Below are 18,830 nucleotides of genomic sequence, written 5' to 3' on the forward strand. Positions count from 1 at the left end.
CACTTCATCACTTTGGTCGCCCGCCTCTAAACCTTTTGTAGTTCCACGATATCCATTTTGTATTATGGTGCCCAAAATTGTGCATCCGACCCACCCTCCACTAGCCTAACCCTCCAATCATACTCTGAATCCACACTCTGCATTCTGAATGCCGGGATCCAGACAGCAGGTCTTTTAAATACAGTACTGTATGTCCCCTACCGCTGGACAGTCATTCTGCTCCTACTGTATTATGAATATATCTCTGCCTCCTGTAGCACTGTACTACTGTGCAATTTTGTAGTAACTGTACTCTACTGTATTTTGTTTATAATATTTTTTTATTTTCAACTCAGTAATTATTGACAGTGAGGATGAGGATGAAAAACCCTCTCCCCAACAACCCTCTCCCCAACTTGGTAAGTAAACTGCAGTATTGTACTGTACTGTACATTGTGTTAAACCAATGGGTTGGGTTTGCGTGACCAGCAGTCAGGATTCTAGCGGTCAGGTGACCGACAGTGGCATCCTGATTGCAGCAATCCCAACAGGGTGAGGTACGGTATCCTAACCCTCCTCCACTACCCCCTGATTCTGGCCTCGACATTCTCGTCTCTGTGTGCGAAATCTACTCTCTTTTTTTATTTATTTATCTTTGCATCATGTGATGTTTGGGGAAAATTGTTATAAGGTTTGATGTAAAAAAAAGGTTAAAAAAAAGAGGCAGATTAGATGGGCAAAGTGGTTCTTACAGTATTTGTCATCAAATTCTATGTTTCTGTATGCAGACCCTCCAACATGACCCGCCGCACTGCTCTGTTTCTAGACTTCCCTCTTAATTTATGATTTCCATCACCTGTGTTGAACTAGTTATATGATAAGAAAGCTGTTTCTTCACAGGTGATGGCAATAATAAATTAAGAGGGAAGTCCAGAACCAGAGCATTTTGTACCTAGTGGGGCGGGTCATGTTGGAGGGTATGTGTATTTCCTGGAATGAACCTTTTTTTTTTTCACATTAATGTTTTTTTTCACAGGCCCTACACTGGAACAGGCCATGGAGGAGGAGGAGGATGATGATGATGCTGCTGCATTTAGTGGTAAGAATTATTACTGACATTGATCTGATGCCATCAGAGTAGCACTTTTCATCAGATTTTTCTGGCAAATGCGTAGAAATCGGATGAAAATTGTTTTTGTTTGAACTGGTGATATTGCCCATACAGTAGCAACCGATCACATCCCACATTAACATTTACAGTATCTAGTTACACTTACAGACGATAATACAGTACAGTAGGTAATATTTGATTGGTTGCTACTGTATGGACAACATCCTGTTCTAAAAAAAACACCCATCTTACTCAATTTCTCTCTCTCTCTCTCTCTCTCTCACCCCTTGTCACTGTCTCTCCATTCATCTCTCTAGATACTGTCAGTGATGAATTTCCCATTAGGCACGAGAGGCACGTACTGTACCTAGTGGCGGCATCTGTTTGGGGGCCTCAGTTGGATGCTTACAGTATGCTAATACTGTCATCCCAAAAATTACCACTACAGTAACTGCTAAATATTTTAAGTGTACTGTACAATATGCACATACAGTACTGTACAGTATACATAATTCAAAAGAAAAAAGAGTTGCTACCTTATTCTAGTCATAATCACCGGCATACGGGTCACTCACAAATTTTCTGATGGTCTCGGTGGGGTCCCTTGGAATCACCATGCCTGTCACAAGCATACCTTTTTTTACCCACCTGACACTGGGCCTGGACACTAGTGTACTATTACTATACTTTTTACTGTATACTGTATCTTATAATATTCTTCTCTTTTACCCACAGACGACGAGCCAGAATACATTTTTGGTAAATATACTGTACAGTAGCAATAGTTGGTACTGTAATTACAGTATTTTTTTTTCTCCAACATTATTTTAAGTCAAACTGATATGACTAACTGTACTGTATTTTATCTTTTTACAGTCCGTCGCCAACCAGTGGAGGAGACACCTGGTAATAAAATAGAAATACATAATGCACTGTACTGTATTCTAACTTACTGTAACATGTATAACACTGAGCTGATCATCTTCACACCCTCTGACATAACCTTACAGTACAAACTGTACTTTCTCTCCTTTTTCACCCTCTTCACTCCACAAATGCATGCTGCGTTTCCTGACTACTGATATAATAGTGTGTAGAGCGTAGCGAGGCACCGTGCCCACCGCGTGGCGAGCGAAGCAAGCATGCAAGGGGCTGCTTTCCGCTCGCCGCCCATGTCGGGATTGTGTGGTCGGGATTCCGGCGTCTGTATTTTGACTGCCGGGATCCCGTCCAGCGGGATTACGTACTGATCTCCAGTCTGAGCCTGCCCTAGGCATAGGCATACTTGCCAAATGCCCAGGGGCACAAGCAGCTTCTGCTGATTAATATGATATGCAGCATGCCTACAGTATATTCTGTGCATACAAAATGCATTACTAATGTGCAGCATTATGTGTATACAGTACTTTGTTGTGTAACATATACTGTAGCAAGGGCACTACTGTGTGGTCTAATGTGAACAAAGAGCAATATGATGAGATGCAATGTGAATAAGTGGGAATACTTTGAGGAGTAATGTGGTACTATCATATGATGTAACGAGAAAAAGAGACACTATTGCATGATATGTTGTGAATAAAGTTGCAGTACTGTGTGGCGTCATTTCAGATTGGGGAATTACTGTGTGGCCTTGCCCCTTCCCAGCAAGAACATGCACCGTTTTGGGATGCACACCGAATGTGCACACTGTTGCTATTTTAAACATACAGTACAGTAAGTTGGAGGAGCACCAAAATGAGGACTGCTATGGTTGAGGGGTGATGGTGCTGGGAAAGGGGTACAGGCTCAGAGGCGGAAATAGCATCTGTGCAAGGGGGCAGCATCCAAAAACTTGACTAGGGAATCATATTATTTATGGCTGGCTCTGAGTACAGTCCACTATTATGGATAGTACTCCCTACAACACCACCTACAGTACTGTAACCCTCTTTTTTCTGAAGCGGTCATGAAATGTCATGACTGCTAATACATACAGTAAATGTCTACAGTATTTGTACTGTGGTGTTTAATTCCTTTGACAATTTGTTTATGACCTATTGAAGCTAAACTCTTGTACAGTACTTTATATTTTGAATACCAGCAATACAGTATAATACTGTACCTACAGTATACAGTAATAATTGTTTACTATTTGAATGTGACTAAATGTTTTTTTTTCTCCAATATAGTGCCAATTATTTATGGGGGCCCCAGACAGGGGCAAGATAGGTGGGCTGGCCCAGAAGCGGGCAGGCAGCAGCCCACTTATACAAGAGGTAAACTAAAGCAATGTTTAAATTACCTCGACAGCGTACAGTAGTGTTTGATTTACTGTACTGACAATACAGTACTGTACATTGTACAGTAAATAACAATATTGTCTAATATAGAGTAAAGTACTGTATTGCCATTACTACACTGTAAAGTATTCAGTATTTGTTTTGTAATACTGTCCTTTTTTTCCGACAGAACAGTTGCAGCGTGCCATCCAGCTCCTGCGGGTGGTGGTCCACCTCCTAGTGGACCACTTTTTTAATTTGTTATTGCGATTAATTTAATTTTATTTAATAAAAATTTTTGTTCTTGTACTCCATTGTATAGTATCTTTTTCTACTGTATAAGATAGGCATACTGTACACCATACAATTATCTGGCAGATAATCTGCAAGATCTGGCTGTTTGTAATGAAATTCTCTCCTAATTTAGCTGTGGTGTACAGTACCTCCTGAGTGTGCTGGGGTGCTTTCTGGCCAGTTTGGGGTGATTTGGAGCAAGTTTGGTCGGCCATCTGGCCGACATGTGCTGTCGACTGTTTGGCAAACATGTGTTTTCACTCCAGCATGTGTGTGTCAGGCATTTTGTGTGTGTCAGGCATTTTGTGTGTGTCAGGCATTTTGTGTGTGTCAGGCATTTTGTGTGTGTCAGGCATTTTGTGTGTGTCAGCCATTGCTGTGTGGTTCCACAAATGTTAGCGTGTCAAAGTGCTGACCACTGACACCACTATTTCACTTTGTACCGCATGCCTTTTGTGGAACCACACAGCCCAGCATGACTTATTGCTGGGCTGTGTGGTTCCACAAATTTTCTTGGAAAACAAATGAACATGAGTGTCTTTACTTTAATACTTTTTTTTTTTTTTTCCCCCACAGATATCTATATACACAAGAAAAGAATGTAACGAAGAACAAACTACTTTTTTGTTTTAATTAACTTTCAAACTTTATTTAAAAAAAAACACCTTTTTTTTCTTCAATAAACTTTTAAAAATAGAAGTTTCCTGTGGTTTTTATTAAAATATGAAATGCAAGATGCCTAACCAAGTTGTTTTACATACAGTATACCACTCTTAATTGAATTCCCATCATACAGTAGTACTAATTTATACAGTACAGGAAGTTGGGAATACAAACATTGGAAACCACGTCATGTTTATTTTAAGAAACACTTTATTTACGGACAAAATCATTTGGAACATGTAACATCACACATACTGTACTGTATTGTAATAAAGCCAACATCACACATACTGTACGGTACTTTAATCAAAAGGTAACAGCACAAATACAGTAACAATATCAACTTTAACATTTTTATAATTTATTTTTTTGTGGTGGTGGTGCGGGGTAATGGTTTTTGTACTTTATTTTTAGGTTTTGCTTTTTTGAATTATTTTTCGTTTTTGTCTTTTGCTTTTTAACACTGTCGCATACGGACACCAGAATAGAGGACTGACAACAGCAGCCCCTGGATGGAAACGCAGCCCAAGGCCCCAGATGGACACAGCACAATGGACTCGGCTGCTACTGGATAGATACAGCAGCGCCCAAAAAATCAACAGGAATAAAAGGGGCAACTTGTAACAGGCCCTTACATTACCAGGAATGTGGTGAGCCAAGTTCATGCACTCCCCTTTGAGTAACCGAGCTGCTCCAAGTGGATTCAGCACAGTGCATGCAGCCCCAGAAAATGTACAGGTCATACAGGTACATTGACACAATTTTTTAGCTTCAGCTGTGTGAAGCTGATGTGCTGAAGCTAGGAGGTAGGTAATGATCTGGTTTCATCATAGTCGAGCTTCCAAGTCATTTTCCTCTTCGTTCTCAGCACAGAGTTTATGGTATCCCTTATCTTCCTCTTTTCTGGATCACCAATCCTCACGCGGCGTTCACACCTAGCCATGATGTCATGTACCAGATTTTTGGGCAGCGGAAGTTTGCCCTTGGAACCATCAAAGTTCACACGATTGGCCCACGTCAAGTATTTGTCGTACCGTACATGGTGCTGGAACAGAGAATATGCATATTTCTGAATATGTCCATTTGAAGCTCTGTACAGATGGTCGTCCAGGGAAGTTGAGATGACAGCCAGGGCAATATTGTTCAGAGAGCCTCCGAATGTATTGCGAAGTGGCCTGTGAGCAGGTGTGCTGGTCATCATTGGTGTTCCTGGCAACAGCACACTTGAATCCAGGCCTCTGCGGTCGTCCAGCCCTCTGCGGTCGTCCAGGCCTCCTCTGCGGTCCTCCAGGCCTCCTCTGCGGTCCTCCAGGCCTCCTCTGCGGTCCTCCAGGCCTCCTCTGCGGTCCTCCAGGTCTCTTCTGCGGTCCTCCTGGTCTCTTCTGCGGTCCTCCAGGTCTCTTCTGCGGTCCTCCAGGCCTCCTCTGCGGTCGTCCAAGTCGCTGACTTCGTCCAGTCCGCTGCTGTGGTCCAGGCCTCTGCGGTCCTCCAGGCCTCCTCTGCGGTCCTCCAGGCCTCCTCTGCGGTCCTCCAGGTCTCTTCTGCGGTCCTCCAGGCCTCCTCTGCTGTCCTCCAGGTCTCTTCTGCGGTCCTCCAGGCCTCCTCTGCGGTCCTCCAGGCCTCCTCTGCGGTCCTCCAGGCCTCCTCTGCGGTCCTCCAGGCCTCCTCTGCTGTCCTCCAGGCCTCCTCTGCGGTCCTCCAGGCCTCCTCTGCGGTCCTCCAGGTCTCTTCTGCGGTCCTCCTGGTCTCTTCTGCGGTCCTCCAGGTCTCTTCTGCGGTCCTCCAGGCCTCCTCTGCGGTCGTCCAAGTCGCTGACTTCGTCCAGTCCGCTGCTGTGGTCCAGGCCTCTGCGGTCCTCCAGGCCTCCTCTGCGGTCCTCCAGGCCTCCTCTGCGGTCCTCCAGGCCTCCTCTGCGGTCCTCCAGGTCTCTTCTGCGGTCCTCCAGGCCTCCTCTGCGGTCCTCCAGGCCTCCTCTGCGGTCCTCCAGGCCTCCTCTGCGGTCCTCCAGGCCTCCTCTGCTGTCCTCCAGGTCTCTTCTGCGGTCCTCCAGGCCTCCTCTGCGGTCCTCCAGGCCTCCTCTGCGGTCCTCCATGTTTCCTCTGCGGTCCTCCAGGCCTCTGTGGTCGTCCAGGCCTCCTCTGTGGTCGCCCAAGTCGCTGACTTCGTCCAGTCCGCTGCTGTGGTCCAGGCCTCTGCGGTCCTCCAGGTCTCTTCTGCGGTCCTCCAGGTCTCTTCTGCGGTCCTCCAGGTCTCTTCTGCGGTCCTCCAGGCCTCCTCTGCGGTCGTCCAAGTCGCTGACTTCGTCCAGTCCGCTGCTGTGGTCCAGGCCTCTGCGGTCCTCCAGGTCTCTTCTGCGGTCCTCCAGGCCTCCTCTGCGGTCCTCCAGGTCTCTTCTGCGGTCCTCCTGGTCTCTTCTGCGGTCCTCCAGGTCTCTTCTGCGGTCCTCCAGGCCTCCTCTGCGGTCGTCCAAGTCGCTGACTTCGTCCAGTCCGCTGCTGTGGTCCAGGCCTCTGCGGTCCTCCAGGCCTCCTCTGCGGTCCTCCAGGCCTCCTCTGTGGTCCTCCAGGCCTCCTCTGCGGTCCTCCAGGTCTCTTCTGCGGTCCTCCAGGCCTCCTCTGCTGTCCTCCAGGTCTCTTCTGCGGTCCTCCAGGCCTCCTCTGCGGTCCTCCAGGCCTCCTCTGCGGTCCTCCAGGCCTCCTCTGCGGTCCTCCAGGCCTCCTCTGCTGTCCTCCAGGCCTCCTCTGCGGTCCTCCAGGCCTCCTCTGCGGTCCTCCAGGTCTCTTCTGCGGTCCTCCTGGTCTCTTCTGCGGTCCTCCAGGCCTCCTCTGCGGTCCTCCAGGCCTCCTCTGCGGTCCTCCAGGCCTCCTCTGTGGTCGTCCATGCCGCTGACTTCGTCAAGTCCGCTGCGGTCCTCCAGGCCTCCGCTGCGGTCCTCCAGGCCTCCTCTGCGGTCCTCCAGGCCTCCTCTGCGGTCCTCCAGGCCTCCTCTGCGGTCCTCCAGGCCTCGGTCGTCCAGGCCGCTGACTTGAACCGCTTGGTGGTGTGTTGCAATGATGGTGCGGCAAACTCCAACTTGCCATTCTTCCCTCGTTTGTTCAATAACTTTCTTCATGGCTTCTACCATCTGTTCCTTTATGCCTTCTTTAAGGCCAGCCACATCGGTCTGCAGCTGATTGACCTGTCCACCAACTTCTGACTCCATATTGGTCACCTTACTGAGTAGCTCCTTTAGTAAAACAGGACAGGTACACTGGCAGTCCTGCACTTTGGTGTTCACATCTGTGAAATGCAACCTTCTTCGTGGTGAATGTGTCATGTCTTCTTGTCCAGGGGTGGCTACATGGTCCAAAAAAGAAGCTTCCTGATGCAGCGTGTTTGTCACGTCCTCTAGCACCGGTATTTCCAGATTCATTGGCTGAACACTGTGATCTGCAGGAGATGGAACAATTACATCATTTGCCACACCACATATCATCTCCAACGTATTATTCTTTGCCTTGGCATTTTTTCGTGGTTTCACCACATTTTCTTTCTGAGCCGCCTTGGCAGTTTTCTTCTTCTTTTGTGGGACTAATGCAGCAAGTTTCTGTGCCACTGATGGGTGGGTTTTGGCACTCCCGTAAAATCTGGTAGTCTGCATTCTTTGTCTTTTGTCTAAAAATATAAAAACCACAATAAGAAAACATGTAAAGCACAGCATGCTAAAAATAGCAAACAACTGTACATTTTCAAATAAAGTGCACAACAGTAAAGTGCAAATACTGTACAGTATTTGCCTTTTTTCCCTGTGCCTCCCAACAAGAACCTCTGCAGGAGGGACAGAATGCTCTGTTACGGACTTCAGTTTAAATATACAGTATGATTACCATCACCTGTGCGAACAACTATACTGTACAGTAGTTACTGTATTTGATAAGATAGGTGTTTCACCACAAGTGATAGCAATCATTCAGTACTACTGCACATACCTGTAGTACACCGGGATAAGCAAGGTCTATGTACATTACGTTATACCGAGCTGGATCGCTTAGCAACCTGACAAAATGGCCACCGACCGTGAACTCCCAGCACGTGGCAGCGCTTGGATATGGAGTGAGATACAGTATGGTACAGTCCAGGGGCAATGCTGAAGGAGCATCACAATCCCCTAGCTCAATTACTAGAGCCATCTTAACAGCAGTGTGGGCCCCTGGACACAGCAATGCACTGGGGCCCCTACCCACTCACCAGCGGAAGGGGTGGGGGGAGCTATCAGCGGCAGCTTTGATGCTCCGCGGGGAATAGGGGGGGTTCTATCTTTCGCTCAGTATGTACAGTAGGACCTGGAGAAATAATTTCTGCTAATTATTCCTTTACTGCACAGATGGGGCAGGAAGGAGAACACTAAACTGTAGAAGGGGGCATTGTGCTGAATGAAGGGGCCCTGGTACATGACTTCCAGGGTGGTAGGGGGTGTTTAATACACAGGGGAGGAGTGGATAATGGAGTGGGCTTAATATTAGTGTTATGGACTGCAATTAGTTTCCTGTATGAAACAGATACAGTACAGTAAATAACCCTCCTTGGAAGTGCATGGGCCCTGTGAGACTTACAGTAGTGTACAGCATAAGGGTCGACTGACATGATGTACAAGCATTACATACAGTACATGTCAGTACTGTATGTAAATTCTTCAATTATTGCCTAACAACAATGCTGCTTACTGTATATTAAATACTGTAGGCCTAGAAATGTGCATCTCAATATAGTAGTTAAAAACACAGGGGCCTATGTGGATAAGCGAGTTCTATGCACACTAAAAATGGCCACCGACCGTGAACCCCCAGCACGTGGCAGCGCTCGGATATGTAGTGAGATACAGTATGGCATACATTTCACAGTTCAGGGGGCAATGCTGAAGGAGCGTCACAATCCCCTAGCTCAATTACATTGGGATAAGCGAGGTCTATGCACATTACGGTATACCGAGCTGGATCGCTTAGCAACCTGACAACATGGCCGCCGACCGTGAACTCCCAGCACGTGGCAGCGCTCGGATATGTAGTGAGAGATGGTATACATTTTAAAATACACCGGGATAAGTTGTACAGGCCATGGAGCAATGCACAGGGACATTCATCATTTACGTACAGTACTGTATATAAATAATTGTAAACCGTAAATGAAAGAATTACCGGTCAAATACTGTATGACGAAACTGTGTCAATGAGCTGGAACAGTATGGCCTGTGAAGAAGTTTTCGAAGGCAGAAACGGAGAGCAAATTATCAGGAGATTTCTGAAAGGTCGGAGAAGATCCACACAGCAAGTCTGCCTACGAGGAAACAGATTTGCAAAGTGGGTAGCGTAAAGCCTAACAACAATGCTGCTTACTGTATATTAAATACTGTAGGCCTAGAAATGTGCATCTCAATATAGTAGTTAAAAACACAGGGGCCTATGTGGATAAGCGAGTTCTATGCACACAAAAAATGGCCACCGACCGTGAACCCCCAGCACGTGGCAGCGCTCGGATATGTAGTGAGATACAGTATGGCATACATTTCACAGTTCAGGGGGCAATGCTGAAGGAGCGTCACAATCCCCTAGCTCAATTACATTGGGATAAGCGAGGTCTACTGTATGCACATTACGGTATACCGAGCTGGATCGCTTAGCAACCTGACAAAATGGCCGCCGACCGTGAACTCCCAGCACGTGGCAGCGCTCGGATATGTAGTGAGATACAATATGGCATACATTTCACAGTTCAGGGGGCAATGCTGAAGGAGCGTCACAATCCCCTAGCTCAATTACATTGGGATAAGCGAGGTCTACTGTATGCACATTACGGTATACCGAGCTGGATCGCTTAGCAACCTGACAAAATGGCCGCCGACCGTGAACTCCCAGCACGTGGCAGCGCTCGGATATGTAGTGAGATACAATATGGCATACATTTCACAGTTCAGGGGGCAATGCTGAAGGAGCGTCACAATCCCCTAGCTCAATTACATTGGGATAAGCGAGGTCTATGCACATTACGGTATACCGAGCTGGATCGCTTAGCAACCTGACAAAATGGCCGCCGACCGTGAACTCCCAGCACGTGGCAGCGCTCGGATATGTAGTGAGATACTGTACAATATGGCATACATTTCACAGTTCAGGGGGCAATGCTGAAGGAGCGTCACAATCCCCTAGCTCAATTACATTGGGATAAGCGAGGTCTATGCACATTACGGTATACCGAGCTGGATCGCTTAGCAACCTGACAAAATGGCCGCCGACCGTGAACTCCCAGCACGTGGCAGCGCTCGGATATGTAGTGAGATACAGTATGGCATACATTTCACAGTTCAGGGGGCAATGCTGAAGGAGCGTCACAATCCCCTAGCTCAATTACATTGGGATAAGCGAGGTCTATGCACATTATGGTATACCGAGCTGGATCGCTTAGCAACCTGACAAAATGGCCGCCGACCGTGAACTCCCAGCACGTGGCAGCGCTCGGATATGTAGTGAGAGATGGTATACATTTTAAAATACACCGGGATAAGTTGTACAGGCCATGGAGCAATGCACAGGGACATTCATCATTTACGTACAGTACTGTATATAAATAATTGTAAACCGTAAATGAAAGAATTACCGGTCAAATACTGTATGACGAAACTGTGTCAATGAGCTGGAACAGTATGGCCTGTGAAGAAGTTTTCGAAGGCAGAAACGGAGAGCAAATTATCAGGAGATTTCTGAAAGGTCGGAGAAGATCCACACAGCAAGTCTGCCTACGAGGAAACAAATTTGCAAAGTGGGTAGCGGGCGGTGACTGAGATGCTCTTTTATTCACATTCAAAAGTACCTGTACAGTATGCTCTGTGATTGGTGTAAGGATGAATGCGCCTATATTGGCACCAATCACAGCGGTAAGAATTCCTTTTGTGTGAATGTGAATAAAAGAGCGTCTCAGTCACCGCCCCGCTACCCACTTTGCAAAGCTGTTTCCTCATAGGCAGACTTGCTGTGTGGATCTTCTCCGACCTTTCAGAAATCTCCTGATAATTTGCTCTCCGTTTCTGCCTTCGAAAACTTCTTCACAGGCCATACTGTTCCAGCTCATTGACACAGTTTCGTCATACAGTATTTGACCGGTAATTCTTTCATTTACGGTTTACAATTATTTATATACAGTACTGTACTGTACGTAAATGATGAATGTCCCTGTGCATTGCTCCATGGCCTGTACAACTTATCCCGGTGTATTTTAAAATGTATACCATCTCTCACTACATATCCGAGCGCTGCCACGTGCTGGGAGTTCACGGTCGGCGGCCATGTTGTCAGGTTGCTAAGCGATCCAGCTCGGTATACCGTAATGTGCATAGACCTCGCTTATCCCAATGTAATTGAGCTAGGGGATTGTGACGCTCCTTCAGCATTGCCCCCTGAACTGTGAAATGTATGCCATATTGTATCTCACTACATATCCGAGCGCTGCCACGTGCTGGGAGTTCACGGTCGGCGGCCATTTTGTCAGGTTGCTAAGCGATCCAGCTCGGTATACCGTAATGTGCATACAGTAGACCTCGCTTATCCCAATGTAATTGAGCTAGGGGATTGTGACGCTCCTTCAGCATTGCCCCCTGAACTGTGAAATGTATGCCATATTGTATCTCACTACATATCCGAGCGCTGCCACGTGCTGGGAGTTCACGGTCGGCGGCCATTTTGTCAGGTTGCTAAGCGATCCAGCTCGGTATACCGTAATGTGCATACAGTAGACCTCGCTTATCCCAATGTAATTGAGCTAGGGGATTGTGACGCTCCTTCAGCATTGCCCCCTGAACTGTGAAATGTATGCCATATTGTATCTCACTACATATCCGAGCGCTGCCACGTGCTGGGAGTTCACGGTCGGCGGCCATTTTGTCAGGTTGCTAAGCGATCCAGCTCGGTATACCGTAATGTGCATACAGTAGACCTCGCTTATCCCAATGTAATTGAGCTAGGGGATTGTGACGCTCCTTCAGCATTGCCCCCTGAACTGTGAAATGTATGCCATACTGTATCTCACTACATATCCGAGCGCTGCCACGTGCTGGGGGTTCACGGTCGGTGGCCATTTTTTGTGTGCATAGAACTCGCTTATCCACATAGGCCCCTGTGTTTTTAACTACTATATTGAGATGCACATTTCTAGGCCTACAGTATTTAATATACAGTAAGCAGCATTGTTGTTAGGCAATAATTGAAGAATTTACATACAGTACTGACATGTACTGTATGTAATGCTTGTACATCATGTCAGTCGACCCTTATGCTGTACACTACTGTAAGTCTCACAGGGCCCATGCACTTCCAAGGAGGGTTATTTACTGTACTGTATCTGTTTCATACAGGAAACTAATTGCAGTCCATAACACTGAAGTTGTATTTTCAGTACTGTACAGTATACAATACTTAAATTTGAACATCAGGTACTGGATAGTAAACATGTACAGTATTAACTTCTATCATAAAACTCTTATGCATTTTCAGATGTGTAAATTTTAGACTACAGTATTCACAAATGTTTTCTCTCCATACAGGAATTATAGTTGGACAACATGCCAGTAACTATCAACAAAACGATGAGCAAGATAATCGCCAACATGAAAAAAGAAAATAAAACCATCAAAGAGATCCATGCATGGCTCAAGGAAAGTGGCATTATAGTCACTTTAGAAACGGTGCGCTATCATGCATTCGAGAGAACAACGCCCAGATTTGTATTTCCTACAAAATGCACATGGTACGTACTGTACACTACTGTAATGTTTAAATGACTTGCTTTATACCATAAACAATTTTTTTGAAATAAAATTAAAACTTCATCAATTGTAACTGTGATTGTGCTGTTCATGAATTCATATTTTTCATACTGTATTGTACTGTAGGAGAGTGCAACAAATTGTGGAGGAACTAACTCGTGAGGATGATGAGCGTACTGCTCTGCAAATAAAACGAATTCTCCATTCCAAGTATGACCTGGACATATCGGCCACCAGCATCAGAAGGATGCGACGGAAAATGGGATGGACCTTTGGCGCAACAAGGTAAAATACTGAAAGCAGTATAAACCATACAGTAAATGCACTGTTAATAATCCCTTGATACGTGATATAATAATGCCATAAATCATTATACAGAGTGTGTACTTTATACTATATACAGTATGTGTGTGTGTATATACTGTATATACAGTATTCTATCCCAAAAGAGATACCTACTGTATAGGCACTCAGAGACAGCAATGAAGCATTGCCGGCTTATTGTGATGATTACATACTGTATACTGTGTGTGTGTGTTTGTGTGTATGTACAGTATGTATATATATATTACTCTGTATGTAACTTAATGTACTGTATGTACAGTTTAATGTATACAGTAGGTATATAATACAGTATACTGCACATACAGTCTACTGTATATACAGTAATCTGTAAATCTGTAATTTCATAACTGTATCTGATTTCATTATTTTTGGCTCTTCACAGGATATCTCCAATGATAAGAGATGTGAATAAAGAAAAGAGAGTGGAACAGGCACGGCGATGGATTGAGAGTGGTGAAACATTTGATGATGTCATTTTCACAGATGAATCGTCTGTTGCCCTTGAGCGGTTCTCCAGAATGTCATTCAGGAAACGTAACCATATCTCTTTAAAACCACGCCCAAAGCATCCATTGAAAATCCATGTATGGGGAGGCATATCACGATTAGGAGCTGGTCCCCTATTATTTTTCGAAGGTACAGTACAGTACTATACTTTATTCTGTGCCTGTGTTCTGTAAAAATACATGTTGTACTGTAGAGTACGTGTAACTGCACAATAAAAGGAGTTGCTTATTAATGAACAACATTTTTTGATTTCTGTAGGAATCATGGATAAGAAATATTTCCAAGAAACAATAGTAGAGAAATGTATGGTGCCATTTGTGAATAAATATTACCCAACTCACCATAGGATATTCCAAGACAATGATCCTAAACACTCCGCCTCAGCCAAATTTATGGAAGAGAAAGGTATGAATTGGGAACGCACACCACCAGAGTGAGTATTCTTTCAACAGTGTACAAGTAAAATTTTGGATAGCACTCTAGTACTGTAAAAAAAAATTTTGTTTAATAAACAGTACAATATTGTATGTTTAATTTTCTCTATTTACTGTAATGTACTGTAATTAATTTTTTCTATACGCTTTTTTTTTTTTTTTAATTAGATCACCAGACATGAACCCAATCGAATTAGTGTGGGCTCAATTGAAGAGGTACGTTAGGAGTGTTGCAAAGCCAACAACAAAACAGCAACTGGTGGATGGGATAAAGAAATTTTGGCTAGAAGTACTCACACCTGAACATTGTAATAATTATATAAATCACCTGTATAAAGTATTACCTGTTGTAGTTGAAAGAAATGGTCAAGCCACAAATATGTAGTTCTGTATTTTCTGTTTAAAATTTTAAATTGGTGCATTATTAAAAAAAATGATAAAATTGCCTTTGTCTGATTATTGCATAAACTAATGTAGAATATTATACAGTAGTAATGTTATTGATGTGTACTGTATGAACAGTTATTTTCAGTTTTATAAGTCCTGAATAAGAGTACTGTACATTTTGATCAGTGCAGTACATGGAATCGGATGTTGTAATACTTTATTTTTACATTAATATTGATGTTTTTCCAATAAATATTCAATTTTACAGTATGGTACGGTACAGTACATGAGGGTACCTGTACAGTATGATACGTCATTATGGGGGAGAAATACTGTATCCACTAAATGTACAGTAAAATGTTTTTTTCTTATTACAAACACACAAATGCATCTCAGATGGAAATATGCTATACACAGCAGACAGCTTATGGTGACAGAACTTCCCTACTGTATCCCCACCCATAGTCGTGGTATATTTTAGATTGCCTAATGAGACACTCCTGCAGCATTGCCAATGATTCATGTAAAACCTGTGTGCAAACAGTATCTGTATTGAATGCAAAGTACAGTAAGAGTACAGTATACAGTATTATCAGAGCCAAACCTGACCAACATGATGCCCTAGGCTAGATTTTGGCTGATGCCCTCTTGCACAGATGCTACGTAGTTCCGCCTCTAACCCTGCACCCCTTTCCCAGCACCATCACCCATTTTGGCGCTCCTACCCCCTATAATCTAAATAAGAACAATGTGCACATTTAGTGCCAGCCCAAAACAGTGTACAGTATGTTCTTGCTGGGAAGGGGCATGGTAACACAATAATACCCGAAGATGAAATGACACAACACAGTACTGCAACTTTATTCACATTATATCATGCAGTGGTGTCTCTTATTCTCATGACATCATATCATAGTACCACATTACTCCTAACAGTAATGCCCCTTATTCACATTACACCCCACCACATTCATCTTTATTTACATTAGACCACAGGTTCTCAAACTCAGTCCTCAGGACCCCACACAGTGCAGGTTTTGCAGGTCTCACAGAATCACAAGTGAAAAAATTAGCTCCACCTACTGTATGGACCTTCTAAAATGTGTCAGTTAGTAATGAATACATCTGTGCACTTGCTGGTTTACCTGCAAAACATGCACTGTGTGGGGTCCTGAGGACCAAGTTTGAGAACCACTGCATTAGACCATGCAGTAGTGCCCTTTCCTTATGTTACACCAGAAAATATTGTAGTACACCTTATACACATACAGTACAGTAATGCCACACATTAGTAATGCATTTCATATTTAAATTTTCTGATTTAATTTCATAGAGCCGCAGTCACTCACAGAATATAGGCATGTACTGTAGCATCTCATTTTATTCTGCAGAAGCTGATTATTCCCGTTTGGCTAGTTTGCCGCCTCTGTACAGTACAGTACTGTATATCACAATAGAAAAAAGTTATAGTGTCAGTGAAAAAAGCACCTCATGACAGATACTGTACACAAGCTCATGTCTAAATACTGTATACTGTAAGCAGTGACATTAAGGGGTACAGTACTGTATATGCAATTGCAGTCGAATTCCGGAAGGAATACGGAAAAAATGGACACGGGATCCCCCATCTTTTTAGAACCAGCACCGGGCTCTGCGCCTGGTCCTGGTGCAAAAAATAAGGGGGACAAAAAAAGCGTAGGGGTTCCCCATATTTTTTGAATCAGCACTGGGCTCCACTAGCTGGACAGATAATGCACAGCCGGGGGAGACTTTTATACAGGTCCCTGCGGCCATGGAATTAAATACCCAACTAGTCACACCTGGCCGGAGTACCCTGGAGGAGTGGGGGCCCCTTAAATCAAGGGGACCCCCCTCCAGCCACTCGATTATCTCTATCACCCCTGTGTATTGTAGCTAGGGGATTGTGACGCTCCTTCAGCATTGCCCCGTAGCCTGCAAAATCTGTGCTGTTATTTGCTCCATAGCTGAGTGCCTCCTAGGAGCTACTGTAGGAGTCACAGGCGGTAGCCATTTCAATTGAGTCTGCCCTGCTATAGAATTGTACAGGTATGTGTACATTACCGTACGGTGCATAGAACCTTTACAGTAGAAACTCTCCTGCAGCTTTGGCCTGCTTTACTGTATGTACTGTAAAACTTGTGTTTTGTCAGTTTGCTATGCGACCGAGCCCGGTGTAACGTACTGTACAGTACTGTAATGTGCATAGACCTCGCTTACAGTATCTCTGTGTATTTTGGCTAGGGGATTGTGACGCTCCTTCAGCATCGCCCCGTAGCCTGCACAGCTTATGCCATTTCTCATTCCATACCCAACTGCTGCCTGCCACGAGGTGGGGGTTCAGGAGGTGGGGGTTCATGGGTAGTGGTCGTTTTGACAGTGTGCTATGCGATTGAGTCCGGTGTACCGTAATACTGTATGCAATCCTACAGTAGCTTATCCCTCCCCTGTGTATTTTGGCTAGGGGATTGTGACGCTCCTTCAGCATAGCCCCATAACCTGCACAAGGGTTCAGGGGCGGCGGCCATTTTGCCAGTGTGCTACAGTATGTCATCGAGTCCGGTGTACCATAATATGCATACTGTGTATTTTAGCTAGGGGATTGTGACGCTCATTCAGCATTGCCCCATAGTCTGTACAATCTGGACTATTACTTGCTCCGTAGCCTAGGGCCTCTGTGGGGCAAGGAGTCATAGGTGGTAGCCATTTCTATTCAGTCTGCCCAGCTACAGAATTGTATGTGTACTGTGTACGGAGCATAGTACCTTAACCTGCATAGAACCTGCAGATTATGGTACTGTACACCGGACTCGATCGCATAGAACCGCTCATGCAGCTACTGTATGCCCTGGTTTGCAGTATGTGAATAAAAAAAATAATAAAGTGTCTGAAAAAAACTACAGTAACATGCATTCGTACAGTACTTAAGGAATCGAACCCTGGACTCTGAGTATAGGAAGCGAAACACTTCACCACTTCGCCGCAGACAAATGTATAAATCCGTTGGTTTTGATTATGCTGTAATGGCTACGGGATTAGGACGATAACACTGTAGAAAATTCCTAATCTTGAGAGGCAATAGTGAACTTGTAACACACATCCATTTGCGACAGTGTACACTACTGGTTTTACAGTACTGTGTTTTGTCTGCGGGACTTGCACGCTCACATACAGTATTCATAAAGTATTGTAGATGGATCATATACTGTATGCTGTACTACTGTATTTGCGTCGGTGTCGTACTGTATATACTGTACAGTACTGTATTAAATAATGCAGCGTAATGAGTACAGTATTTGCTGTATGCAGCGTAATGAGACGCCTTAGTAAAGTAGTCCTTATTATGTATGTCAGTATTGTATTTTACGGGAGACCACACGCATGCGCAGTGGTGATTGTAAAAAGCGACATCTGGTGGCTGATCGCAGGTATTACACGTAAAGGTAACGCCAAACGTCAAATGTCTGTCTCCGTGCGATTAGATAGCCTCTCTGTGGCTAGGCGCGCCTCGCTACGCCACAGTACGCTGCGTATGGTCGAACGGGACAACCGCCGCGGCCACTCAAGATAAAGGTGGCTACATCTGTAACCTCGAGTTATAAACTAAATTGCATAATAAATATGCAAGTTTTAAATGAAAGGAGTGGACTCTACATTACCATCTGCTGGTTATAGGTGTTATTGAACTGTTATTTTCCCAATATCTTTAGGAAAATAGCTTGTGCGGATTTTAGACATTTTACATCTTTGTTCACGTCATAGCTGTGATTTAATTATTATATTGCATTAGATATATGAATTCTTGCTACAGTGTAAAAGTTCCAGAAAAAGCTGTGGTATACTGTAGGATTGTTTTACTCCTTTCAAGAAATATATCACTGGAAAGGCTTTTTGACTATTACTCTACAGCACAGCGCATTAAATTCAATATGTCTGCAGATTTTGTTGTTTTCTCTGTAAAGGATGAACTGTACACACGCACCTGCGAACGCCTTGTATTGTGATACCGTGAACACTTGTGAAAACGTGTAAAGCGGTCTTGT

General features: G+C 44.6%; 1 protein-coding gene across 3 annotated transcripts in view; it reads right to left on the reverse strand.

Annotated features, from left to right (window-relative positions):
• Positions 1-18,830, reverse strand: part of AQP4 (aquaporin 4) — a 148,964-nt gene that overhangs the window by 95,299 nt on the left and 34,835 nt on the right. The window contains exon 1 of one of the 3 annotated variants that reach the window (XM_063923637.1): positions 7,802-7,959. The exons of the other annotated variants lie outside the window; for them this stretch is intronic. Within the exon in view, the coding sequence (XP_063779707.1) occupies positions 7,802-7,809 (8 nt within the window). The 5' untranslated portion in view covers positions 7,810-7,959. Of the gene's footprint in view, positions 1-7,801; positions 7,960-18,830 lie in introns of those variants that run through there. 3 annotated transcript variants of the gene reach the window in all.

This window comes from Pseudophryne corroboree, chromosome 5 (genome assembly GCF_028390025.1).
Source record: "Pseudophryne corroboree isolate aPseCor3 chromosome 5, aPseCor3.hap2, whole genome shotgun sequence".
NCBI classification, from domain to species: Eukaryota; Metazoa; Chordata; class Amphibia; order Anura; family Myobatrachidae; genus Pseudophryne; species Pseudophryne corroboree.